Here is a 12,931-nt window from a genome sequence, read left to right as displayed (position 1 = left end):
TAACTTTTCTAGGTTTGACCTCCTAGTCATTTTCACCCGCCAATTTTCCCACTTTTAGAAAATATGGATGTTCTGTTTCAATATGACTTGAAACGTGAACTCTACAAAGTAGTACGTACAACTATAGCAAAATTACAAAGTAATATAAAATTCTATAAGTTTTTCCCGTATTTTATGCCAATTAAACAATTTCCTGAAAATTAACACCCATTATTTTTAAAATTGCTGCTTTTTTCAGATTTTCAAGGATTTACAAATATTGTAAACCTAAGATAATTCTTTGCAAGAGCAAAGGACATTATTCCTCGTTATCTATATGAAGTCCTAACCGGTCTGGACATTTTATTGCCATACATCTAACCTAATCAATAGTGTATAAAAAAGAAATATGAAATGAACGATAATTTAAAAATTTCACGAAGACCTTAAATAGTGCAAACAACACAAATTAAAACTAAGTTTAGCAAAATCCAAAACTAATGATGTAATTCAATGAAATATCATATTAATGATGACTCTTTCTTCAAGGACTTGGTAATACATTAAATAAAATAATCTCGATAAACATTGATAATGCGGACACCCCGAATCCATACAACAAGATTTTGAATGCCGGGAAAAGATAGACCATCTTCAATTCTTCAGCAATTTCGACTGGCGATTCCGGTAACATAAATTTCTTGTAAATCATGTTGTCATGCTTCACTAACAACCCATATTGATCAGTTTCGACGAATCTTACCACCCTGAAATATTTTAGGAATAAATAAGTATATTTCACTTTGTTTTGTCAACTCACAAATAGTCAATTTGCTGTCGAATTTCAGCCGGCAGACCCTTGCTGAAAAACATGTAAAGATAACGTGGAAAATATTGTTCCTTCGATATATAGACCCATCTTTTTAGCTTTTTCAAAACAGGTTCTAACAATTGGATTGTGCTATGGTAGTTGTGTATTCCCTCAAACAAAACACATTTTTTCTTTTGCCATGTGCACATAACCATTTCCTCTGTACTTTTGAAATACACTCCTCTGTCGTCCATAATTTCTTTCAATAGTTTGTAGTAAGGCGGAGCGCTACCGGGTCGCTAAGCAACAGAAATGTTTACAATATTTGTTAGTTCAAACGTTTTGAAATGATCCAAGTAAATGGCTACGCGAATTAAGTATTAAGTAGGAAAGTCTGCTACGAATACGACTTTGAACCGCAATTTAGCTTTAAGTAAGCTAGTTCATGTTTCAAAATCATTCTAATAGAACAAATTCAACCGAAAATCTCTATAAAAGCATATGTGCAGCACCTTTAGAGCTTTTATTCAGAAACCTACAATTAATTTTATGTGTTCCAAAGGCAGGTCGAACTATCAAGCATTAAGCAACATATTAAACAAGGCATCGGCGGGTCGGTATAAACAAGCACCAAGCGATGCCCAGATACAGACTCCCCTGCAGCTTCTCACTCGTTTCTATTTGCCTTCGATATAATGTTACCTCTAGTTCCGGTTGAATGCCGTTCCTAAAATAAATGTAGGGAATTGTATCTTTCCTCTCGAAGAGATCTTCTATACTGTCGATCGTGTCCCGTTTGGAAACTAGTAACTCTCCTTTTAGATTTCCTGAATATGATTTAGTCAAGACGCTAGATGCGAGGAACCATCCGCCTAGAACGAGCCGTGTACTAACACGCCTTGATGTCAAGCCTTCACCTATTTGAGAATTTACCAGTAAAGGTTTAAGTAGGTAAGCGAACTATGAAAAAAAAAATGTTTCTCGTGGTTTTTTCGCACACGATCCCCTGGAAGCTCTGACGTATAAGAAAGGGGGAAGAGATGTCCCATACTAAATAGGCCCACATGGGTACTTGAAGATAATGACTTGCATATGTTACTTATTTCCTTTGTTTCATTTCTAATGCGTTATACATCACCATTTTGTAGAAAATCAGAGATGAGGAACCATAGCCTCTCGAATAGATTTGCACAAGTGCTTCTGTGAATTCGTCCAAATGTGTCACTTTTCCAACCGATGAAGAGAACGACTGTTAGAACTAACAAAACCGCTATGAATATGGCCCAAACATCATTTTCAAATCCTGCAAGAGATAGTTGTTCCGTCGAGTGAGATCTCGAACGAGAATCCAAGGTTGTCAAGATTATCCGGGTGTCCGCTTGAATCGGTGGAGAGATATGATAAGACTTTAACACTAAATCAGTTATGTGGTTGAAATGGTATCCAGCATGGAAAAACTAAAATTTAGAATAAGGGAAAAGTTTGGTTTTAAAATCATCTCTTCCTATCCGTTTTCAATACTCAAAACAATTTCTACATGTGGTACGTATTTATTTATACAATGCAAAACAACATATCCGCTTAAAAAGTTGAAATCGTTTCTCAAAGATACTTAAGGTCCAATATATCCACGCGTTTTCGGATAAATGAAGGAAACTTCCTGTCTTTATGACAATTTAGTTACGATTTGCCGTCATTTTTACCTCTCCGTGTGACGTAGTCCAGGAGAGGTTCTGTAACGGCCGTGTCTGTCTGTGTGTGTGTGTGTCTGTCTGTCTGTGTGTGTGTCTGTCTGTCCGTTGTTACACCCACGTGACCGCGTTCGCAGTTTGCGTATCGGAGCAAACGTGTTCGCCATTTCCGAACTGCTTTCACAGTCACGGAAATGGCTCCTCTACTTGAGTTCTCACACCACCAATCTTCTGGTCTTTGTCCATACCACACGGACACTAGTCTGTTCTTACTGGCTGCTAATCACCACCATCTTCTGGTCTTCGTCCATTCCACGTGGACACCAGTCTGTACATACTGGCTTCTAATCACCACCATCTTCTGTTCTTTGTCAATCCCACATTGACACCCGTCTGCACTTACACTGCCTTCTAACACCACCATCCACTGGTCTTCCGTCTATTCCACATAGACACCAATCTGTATCATTGGCTTCTACTCCATTATCATCGTTTGGTTTTAGGATATACGCGGCGATCAGCTAGTGTTACGAGAAACGTCTAGCCTCCCTAAGGTAGGATCGCTACCAAAGGTTTTCGCATTTGCGGTTTTTCCTTACTATTATAATGGAAACGAATCGTATATATACCCCAAAATTTGAAGAAAGCGGGAAGAGGGGTACCCTTCACTTTAAACGTCAATATTAGCAAAGTTTGAGAAGATAATAAGTATAACTTTATTTTAAACGATTTAACTATTATTAATGTTAATTATTGAAGATTAAAATAATTAAAAATAATTATATTTATTTAAATATTAAAGATAAACCTCTCGTGCAAAGAGAGAGATTATCATTGCCTCCTATATCTACCAAGGCCCGTGCATGCGATATATTTCCTTCATTGCCTCCTATATCTATCAAGGCCCGTGCATTGTGATATATTTCATTCATTGCATAAACATAAGCGAGATTGTTTTGGGAAAAAAATACTGCTTCCACTAATGCGTTTATACTCCTTGTTACTGTTGTATAGAGTAATCATGATAAAAGCTTAAAAAATTACGAGAGGACAGACCTTTTTTATCCTCATTCAAAAATATTTTTTGGTGCTAAGACTGCTTTAAAAAATCCAAACGGTTAGGCATTGGTAAAAAAGACAAATGATATTTTTCAAATCTTATGAGATAACGCCCACCTAGTTGAAAATTGCCGTTTTTTATCCGCGGGAGCCATTCCTTATGAGAATTTCGATGCTAGTAGGTTGTCAATTAAACTACCGGTATATTATTGTTGTTGGAAATTGGATATTAAGTCAAATTAAGTGGTTGTAAAGAGCCAGCAGGTTTTTGCCACTTCTTTTTGTGAGTATTTGATTTTTATATGTAAAATGGAGGAAGATAATGTTGAGAGTAAGGATGAAATGCGGAAGCGCAAAGCGCGGGAAAGGATGAGGGCAAAAGGTCGACGTTTTCATTGGATACTTAAGGTTATATAATCTTCTCGACACGGAGAGGTAATATTTTGGTTTTCCCGACTTGTTTTCTTTAAAAAAGCTCGATAACTAGTGAAATTGTTCCGACAGGCTGAAGGGCAACGTCGGATGCCTTTATTACTAGTTTAAAATATTTTTAATTTTCTGCATTTTTTATTATTCCAGTATTAAACTTAAAAAGTGATTAGGCCAACTATCACCCTCACAAGTCTTTGTGGGGCAAAGTTAAAAACACTTTAATATCGTAATTACATGGACTTTCAAGATTAGCACTAGCAAGTGAGACAAGAGAAATATCTCGATTTAGAAGAATACTTCAAACATGCAATTTAAATCTAATGTTATTGCGTTTAGTAATGTCTTCTGTCTTTACTGGTAATAAAATAACCTGAACCGTGCCAGAACTTACCCCCAAAGTAATGCCAACGCCGCACAAGCCAATTTCCTCATTAAAATGAGCGTTAGGTTTCAAAACATTCAATAATTGTAATACTTTTTCAAGACCAACATGTTCGACTCTATAAATAAAAGGCGTATTACAAATTTCACTTGTACTACTCGGCATCAAGCATCTCTTACGTCACGTTTTTTAGGTTAAGTATTACGAACTGGAGCAACCAATAAAATCTCACACTCGAAAACGAATATTTCCCGCTCAAAAATTCATCCAAATGATTTTTCCCGAGATTCTTCTCCTAAAAAAATTAACATTGCAATTTTACACGCTTACTTACTATAAATTTTTTGCATTTAAAAACTCACAAAACCCAGGCTAAACTTGAAGATAAAATTGTTAGTCGAATTTAACATATTGAACTGAAACTAGAAGCTTTTAACGTCGAGAACATCTCGTAGTGAAATGTATCATTCGATGAGCTGTATTTTTTTCCGTGCCTAAGTTTCTGTGTTTGGCGAAACAAGAATATATTGAGTTACAATGTAATGATACATGATATCAAGATAAACTCTGCATGGGAGGAGTTCAAATAATTAACCTAGAAACTCCTAATGATATGAAAAAGGAAACTCGAGTTACGGTGCTCAAACATGAAACCCATTACAACTCCGAATCAGCTATATACAATATTAACTTGGATCTTAGGGGCAGCTCACTTCTATGTTTAACAAATCTGGTAAAGTCTCTGTATTCTTAATAGACTGCTTTAATGTTGATAATATCGCAATTAAATATGTTCATTAAATATACAACATTTAGGGATAATTTTGGTATGAAACGTTTAGATACTAAGTAATTACTTCAAATCATAATTTTTTTCATATCTCGGTTATTTTGAATATATCGTTCACTGTTATCCAGTCATTCACTGATCAAAGTATTTCCGAAACTCGTTCCAATTATGCCACACATTTGTATGCCATATAATATTAAATATAAGATGTTCACTTTAGAAATCTGATTTTAATTAGAAAAACTAACTTGATAACTGCAGTGAATTTTGTGTTAATGATAATGGTTCACCTAGTATAAAAGCACTTCAACTAAATCGATTTATTGATTATAAATTCTTTACATAATGCAATATGAAACCGCTGTCAAAATGCCTTCAGTCATGGATTTTCTACACCTAGCATCAGAAAAAGGTGTCCAAGTATTATTATTCCGATCGAGTCAAGCAGCTTTATTGCTTGGTAACGTCTTCCATAACATTATTATTTTTACAATTATGAGCCGAGAGCAGCAAGGGTTTTCTGCTGAATTGTTAGGATCTTGATTATATTATTTACTACTTGTTATGATTGATTAAGTCGTATTTAAATGTTAAATATGTTTATCTTGATATAGAAATTTTACTCTAAAAAATAACGTACGTGTACCATAACACGAAGTGATCTGCTCCTCGATTGTGTTCAACTTTTTGGATTATAAATGTTCATTATATTTTATGCTTGATTTCGGCGTTCCATGATTTTAACCAATAGCAAGGTAAACTCGAAACATACATAAATGAAGAGGATACTATTAATATGTTTAAATAAGCTTCATGAGTCAAACAGTAAAATACGAAGCTTAATTTTTAAAACTTTTACGAAAGTATACATTCCAGTCATTAATTTTTTAGAATCGTACGTTCAAAGGGAAATTAAAGGTGAACAATTAGTTTCAGAACATATTCGGGTTGAAAAACGAAAATCAAGTTAGTCAACTTAACCTTCACATGAAAGTGATTATTAAAAGTGATGTGAAAGTTAATTCACATTTTAAGCTTGGCACAATTCGTGCTGTAACCTCGATTAGAGGAAACTTTCAGGTAGGGCACCGAGTTTTATGGTTAAACTTTAATAAAGAAGATATACCCAAAAGTAAAGTAAATAATCTGGTTACATAATACACCAGGATAAATCAGATTGTAAGCCATCTCCGGAGCCATATAGTAACGTTTATTCGAAACTGCAAAGTTTCAATTCTACAGGGCCGGTAGGCCCTTGTAGATATGACTTGATACCGTTTTGTAACGTTAAAGTAATTTTCACCCGCTTTTGCTGATTTCCTATGGAGATTAACATGGGTTTTTCGTGATTTTTCCCCACCGATAACTTAAAAACTACAGCGAAGATACTTTTCGGAATTATCTTAAATTAACAATTAAGTATTCAGGATGTGCTATCAGCCAGTTTGATCAAAACAATTAAGTCTAAGTATGTTAATTTTAGTTAATTACAGAAGTACGGCTTTGACCGTCGTGATTGGACATAATAATTAGCTAGATCTCTTGGAAGGCTTTGACCATCGTGATTGGACATAATAATTAGCTAGATCTCTTGGAAAACTCAGTGTTATTACGTATCTGTGGTGTGGTGGTTATCACGTCCGCTTCACACGCGGAAGGTCCCAGGTTCGAGCCCTGGTAGATACGTGTATTGACCATCGTGATTGGACATAAGAATTAGCTAGATCTCTTGGAAAACTCAGTGCTACCACGTATCTATGGTGCAGTGGTTATCACGTCCGCTTCACACGCGGAAGGTTCCAGGTTCGAGCCCTGGTAGATACGTGTATTGACCATCGTGATTGGACATAAGAATAAGCTAGATCTCTTGGAAAACTCAGTGCTACCACGTATCTATTGTGCAGTGGTTATCACGTCCGCTTCACACGCGGAAGGTCCCAGGTTCAAGCCCTGGTAGATACATGTTTTGACCATCGTGATTGGGCGCTTGAATTAGCTAGATCTCTTGGAAAACTCAGTATTACCACGTATCTATGGTGTAGTGGTTATCACGTCCGCTTCACACACGGAAAGTCCCAGGTTCGAGCCCAGGTAGATACATGTTTTAACCATCGTGATTGGACATAATAACTAGTTAGATCTCTTGGAAAACTTAGACTTACGACGTGTCTGTGGTGTAGTGGTTATAATAAATATTTAACAATTATTTCACTTCACTTGGTTTAATAATGTGACATAGGTAGCATACTTTTTCCCTACTTTTAAAACCATTAAACTAAGTAATATTAGAAGTTCAACAGATTGTCAAAAAAAAGATGTTAAAAGCCACTGTAAATGGTGCTTAAATGACTAATATTTCCTAAAAGACACTGGAAAAAACAGCATATATGATGTTTGAATGCACCATTATATTTTAGAGTGCAAATGTATGACGGTAAAGCAAACATAATTATTCAAAATTTAATTACATTAAGACTGAAGTGACAGATATTATATGAAAACGTCTTGGTTCGGACCAAGGCCGAAAAAACAAACGATATGTGTGAGGTTTATCAATTGACTGAAGTTTCAGATATTGAAATTTTTTTCTAGTTATTTTTATCCACTCAATCCTTAATCAATATTTAATTCAATCAACTGATTTTACTGTTGATCGATCTAGTCCCTCTAAATTAATTTAAAAAATTACATATCTACGCTTTTTCAAGAACAATTAATTTCATGATAAAATGTTTTGGGAAAATGTAATTGTTCTTGAAAAAGCGTAGATATGTAATTTTTTCAATTAATTTAGAGGGACTAGATCGATTAACAGTAAAATCAGTTGATTGAATTAAATATTGATTAAGGATTGAGTGGATAAAAATAACTAGAAAAAAATTTCAATATCTGAAACTTCAGTCAATTGATAAACCTCACACATATCGTTTGTTTTTTCGGCCTTGGTCCAAACCAAGACGTTTTCATATAATTATTCATTTGCTGTTGAAGTTGATTTCATACTGAAACACATGTGTATTCTGGGAATCGCAATCATTATTTTTTCATCTGTTCATTGCAGCCACAGAAGAACGTAGCTTAGGCTATAACCTTAGTTTTTTCATTGCAGTTATGTCACAATTTCGCAAAAGGTAATATCGATGGTCTTCGTACGTGTATTTCATGAACTTTTTCTCTCAGATATTATTTGGTCATTGGAAGTTAGGAATGTAGGTCAACACCATTAAGAACTTCTGCAAAGGTTTCTTGTTTTTCCTGATTTTAATTAATAATTTTTCAAAAGTTAAGAATGTTGTTACTGCATTATTTCTCGAAATTTTACATGGTGCCGAAACCCGGAAGAATTCTCATAAAGCTATTCGAGTGTAAATCCGGTATAGGCCTAGTAGTGCGAAATTAGAAAACTCTAGATCTTATCCGAAAGAGAGTAATTCAAGAAGACAGACTACACGAAATTAACAGAAAAAACAGAATTAACTAAGAAGGGAACGGTTCAACGACAACTACTAGGCTTGTGAAGAAAATAAACAGACGTGTGGCCGATGAAGCAGATGAATTGGACGATCTTTCTGAACAACTTAGGATCAAGTACACGACATTAAAGAACTTGATCGACCTTACTGAATATCATATCGATGACGAGCAACAACTTCGAGAAGATGCGTTAGTGTTCGAAAAATTCGAAGAAAAGATTGTCAATTGTAAGGCAAAGCTTCATTTATGCATTTGTTTTAAATATGATTTCACACTGATACACATGGGTTTTCTAGGCATCGCAATAGCCTTTTAAATGTCATGTAATTGAAAATGTTTTTCATGTGTTCATCACTTCCACGAGAGAAACGCAGCTGCCACTTTAGCCTTTATTAATTCGCTGTTCCACAAACGGTAATATCGATTTAGCTCCGCCATTTAAGTGTACCTAATTGCTACTTCATGAAACCTCCCCCCCCCCCCCGGGGTTATTTGGCCATTGAAATGAATGTCATTATAACGAACTGTTCTAAAGCTTTATCTCCAACACTACCCATGGAATCTTTCAAAGTTATCATGTACCGTGGTTTTGGCTTGGAACATCTAACACTAACTTAGTTGAATTAAGATCCACTTTTAAATATATTCTCAAAACATATAATCAAGTTATTTATAATTCTACTTCTTTATAATTCTAGTTTTTCGGATATCAGTACTTTTTTGGTCATTCATATTTAAAAATACCTTGGCCAAAATAGAATTACTCTTCAGAAATATTTTTAGACTGGTAAATTAACTCTTCCCAAATTATTTTGTCTTTGCTACTGAAATTGTCATATTAATGAGTTCTACTGAATATGTCTCGTGATATATCCCTTTAATCAGGCGTTAGTTTCAATATCAGGAACAAAATAATTTTAAACAATTAGAACGAAGGAATTTTTGTTCCTTTTAAAGACGTATTTTCGAGCATTTTATCAGAAATGTCTGATTTGGATAGTAAAGGAAAGTGCATGTGTTTAAGAATGCATCAGATGTTCAGCATATTTTACGTTGTGGTAATTGAGACATTTCAATGTATCTGCATTCTGAACAGTGCCTCTTTTAAATAAACTTTTGTGATTAATTGAATTGAATTGAAATGAGTTTATTTTTAAATCCTGCATTTAATCTAAATAAATGTGATAGAACAGCCACATACATTACATTATAATATTCCTTGACTTTTCTAGGTTTCCTCTGGCTGCCTAGTCTTTTTCACTAGCCAATTTTCCCACTTTTAATTTTTGAAAATATAGATGTTGTGTTTAAAAATGACTTGAAACGTGAACTTTACTCAGTAGTACTTACAACTATAGCAAAATTACAAGGTATTGTGAAATTATTTCATTTTTCTCTGACTTCTTAACAGTTTAACAATTATCTGAAAATTAACACCCATTTTTAAAATCCCTGACTTTTCCAGATTTTCTAGGATTTGCAAACCCTGTAAACTCTTAGCCTGTAACATTACATAAGGTAATTATTTGCCAGGAGAAAGCAAAATTATTCCTAGTTATCTATCCAAAGTCCTAACAGTTCTAGACACTATAGATGCCAAACAAACGACATCCTTTTAAAAATGTAACAAATTAATTGCGTGTTATTAAGTAAAAATGAAATTAACGATAAATTAATAATTTCACAAAGACCGTAAATGGTGCGAACAACATAGCAACACCCAATACTAAGGATGCAATTTCATTAAATAAAATATTAATGGTGAGCGTTTCTTCAGGGACTTGGTAATAAATTAAATAAGAGAATCTCGATAAACATTGATAATGCGGACACCTCGAATCCATACAACAAGATTTTGAATGCGGGAAATAAGTAGACCATCTTCAGTTCTTCAGCAGTTTCGACTGGCGATTCCGGTAACATAAATTTCTTGTAAATCATGTTGTTACGATTGACCAACAAGCCATATTGATCAGTTTCGACGAATCTTACCACCCTGAAATATTTTAGGAATAAACATGTATGTTACACTTGGTTTTCTCGACTCACAAGTAATCAATTTTCTGTCGAATTTCAGCCGGTAGACCCTTCTGGAAAAACATATAAAGGTAACGTGGAAAATATTGTTCCTTCGATATATAGATCCATCTATTTAGCTTTTTCAAAACAGATTCTAAGAATTGTATTCGGTTATGGTAGTTGTGTATTCCCTCAAACATAACACATTTTTTCTTTTGTGATATGCATGTAAGCATTTCCTGTGTACTTTTGAAATACACTCCTCTATCGTCCATAATTTCGTTCAATAGTTTGTAGTAAGGCGGAGCGCTACCGGGTCGCTAAGAAACAGAAATATATATGTTCACAATACTTTTTAGTTCAAACGTTTTAAAATGACCCATGTAACTGAGCACTACTGAATGCCTTCATCCACCCATGTGTCTCACCCAGTTCTATTTGCCTTCGACATAATATTACCTCTAGTTCCTGTTGAATACCATTCCTTAAATAAATATAGGGAATTGTATCTTTTCTCTCGGCGAGATCTTCTATACTGTCGATAGTGTCCCGTTTGGAAACAAGTAACTCTCCTTTCAGATTTCCTGAATATGATTTCGTCAAAACGCTAGATGCGATAAACCATCCGCCTAGAACGACCCGTGCACTAACACGCCTTGAGTTCAAGCCTTCACCTATTTAAGAATTCACCAGCAAAGGTTATTTGACATCTAGTCGACCATTAGGTGCATTCCTGAAAGTATAGCTTGTAGGCAAAATAAAAAAACTTGTTGGCTGGTCAGCCTTTCGATGTCGACTACCCCGCATTCGCAGTTAATGCCATATTACAACTCGACCTTTCGTACGTATGTGGTATTTGTGGAAGCCCGTTAGTATAAATTGCTGTTGAAGCTATACGTGGGGGTAACTACTATCGGCAGTGTTAAAAACTATCAAGTAGAGATTGGGGTTGAAGATCATTACATGGTTAAGTGTTGTTTGAATACAATATGTACAGATTGTTGTATAACTGGGTAGACGATAACTAACCGAATTTCGGTCCATAGTAACTTAAGTTTTTTGAGGCTGTCGCTTCGCATCGGGCAAAAACTAAGTGATTTACGCCAAATGAAAACCATAAGTAGAGGTAAATTAAATGTTATCCGGGTAAACACCCAAGCCGGGAGGAAAACTCCACGATAAAAATAGGTCCTTAACCAAAAATTCCAGTGAAGAAGAGACAGGCCACACACATATGCTTCTTTTAGGCACAATGAAAAAAAAAATCTCGTCGATTTTTTCCGCACGATCTCCTGGAAGCGCTTACGTAAAAGAAAGGGGGGAGACGATATACTAAATGGACTTAGATGGGTACTTAAAGATAATGATTTGCATATGTTACTTATTTCCTTTGTTACATTTCTAATGCGTTATACATCACCATTTTGAAGGAAATCGGAGATGAGGAACCATAGCCTCTCGAATAAATTTCCACAAGTGCTTCTGTGAGTTCGTCTGATCGTGTCACTTTTCCATCCGATGAAGAGAACAACTGATAGAAGTAACAAAACCGCAACGATTATGGCCCAAACATCATTTTCAAATCCAGCAAGAGATAGTTGTTCCGTCGAGTGAGATCTAGAGTGAGAATCCACGGTCATCAAGATAATCCGGGTGTCCGCTTGAATTGGCGGAGAGATATAATAACTCTTTACAGTAAATTTATTTAAGTGGTTGAAATGACATCCAGCGTGGAAGAACTAAAATTTAGAATACGGGGAAAGTTTTGTTGTAAAATCTCTTGGGTTCGGCATGTGCGGGCAGTACGGCTTATCCATGCGTTTTAGGATAAAAGAAAGCACGTTTCATGAAAAATTAATATCCGTTTTCGTTGCTAAACTTTTCTACAAGTGGAACGTAACTTTTTACGCCATTGAAAATACTTCTCTTATTTAGCGGTCCGAAAACTAGTTAAAAATGTCCCGACAAGCTGACGGGCAACGTCGGGTGCCTTTACTACTAGATTGAAATATTTTTCGTTACGTTTTCTGCATTTTTTTAATATTCCGAAGCCCGATAAGAAACTCGAGGCTCGGCTCGAAGCTTGATATCCCAAAAGCAAGGCTCAGCTCGAACTCAAAAAAATCAAGGCTCGCACAGCCCTATTTAATATCATAATCACAAGAACTTTCAATATTAGCACTATAGCAAAATGAGACAAAATAATATTTCGATCTAGAAAAATACTTTAATCATGCAATTGAAATATGGTGTCATTGAGTATAATCATGTATCCTATTTACTGGTAATAAAAT

At 35.1% G+C, this 12,931-nt stretch overlaps 1 protein-coding gene, 1 long non-coding RNA gene and 4 other non-coding genes across 6 annotated transcripts; 4 read left to right on the top strand and 2 right to left on the bottom strand.

The window, feature by feature from the left end:
- Positions 1–497: 497 nt before the first annotated feature.
- Positions 498–983, bottom strand: LOC149718463 (uncharacterized). Its single transcript, XR_016366616.1, has 2 exons — positions 800–983; positions 498–746 (listed from the first exon to the last, which is right to left on the bottom strand). It is a non-coding gene; the product is annotated as an uncharacterized LOC149718463 (long non-coding RNA).
- Positions 984–6,757: 5,774 nt separating this feature from the next.
- On the top strand, positions 6,758–6,830 carry TRNAV-CAC (transfer RNA valine (anticodon CAC)). The gene has a single exon. It is a non-coding gene; the product is annotated as a tRNA-Val (tRNA).
- Positions 6,831–6,895: 65 nt separating this feature from the next.
- On the top strand, positions 6,896–6,968 carry TRNAV-CAC (transfer RNA valine (anticodon CAC)). Its single transcript has one exon. It is a non-coding gene; the product is annotated as a tRNA-Val (tRNA).
- A 65-nt stretch (positions 6,969–7,033) lies between these two features.
- On the top strand, positions 7,034–7,106 carry TRNAV-CAC (transfer RNA valine (anticodon CAC)). The gene has a single exon. It is a non-coding gene; the product is annotated as a tRNA-Val (tRNA).
- A 65-nt stretch (positions 7,107–7,171) lies between these two features.
- On the top strand, positions 7,172–7,244 carry TRNAV-CAC (transfer RNA valine (anticodon CAC)). Its single transcript has one exon. It is a non-coding gene; the product is annotated as a tRNA-Val (tRNA).
- Positions 7,245–10,127: 2,883 nt separating this feature from the next.
- On the bottom strand, positions 10,128–11,921 carry LOC149718458 (uncharacterized). The gene is made up of 3 exons (XM_089837481.1): positions 11,097–11,921; positions 10,668–10,957; positions 10,128–10,614 (listed from the first exon to the last, which is right to left on the bottom strand). Exons 2-3 carry the CDS (start codon positions 10,910–10,912, stop codon positions 10,392–10,394), a joined length of 468 nt encoding a protein of 155 aa, XP_089693607.1. The 5' UTR covers positions 10,913–10,957; positions 11,097–11,921; the 3' UTR covers positions 10,128–10,391.
- Between the last annotated feature and the right edge of the window lie 1,010 nt (positions 11,922–12,931).

Source organism: Phalangium opilio, unplaced genomic scaffold, assembly GCF_054372755.1.
Source record: "Phalangium opilio isolate 3A_F unplaced genomic scaffold, DU_Popi_V2 ptg000002l_1, whole genome shotgun sequence".
NCBI classification, from domain to species: Eukaryota; Metazoa; Arthropoda; class Arachnida; order Opiliones; family Phalangiidae; genus Phalangium; species Phalangium opilio.
The sequence above is the reverse complement of the archived record's forward strand: the minus strand, read 5'-3'. Positions and strand labels throughout refer to the sequence as shown.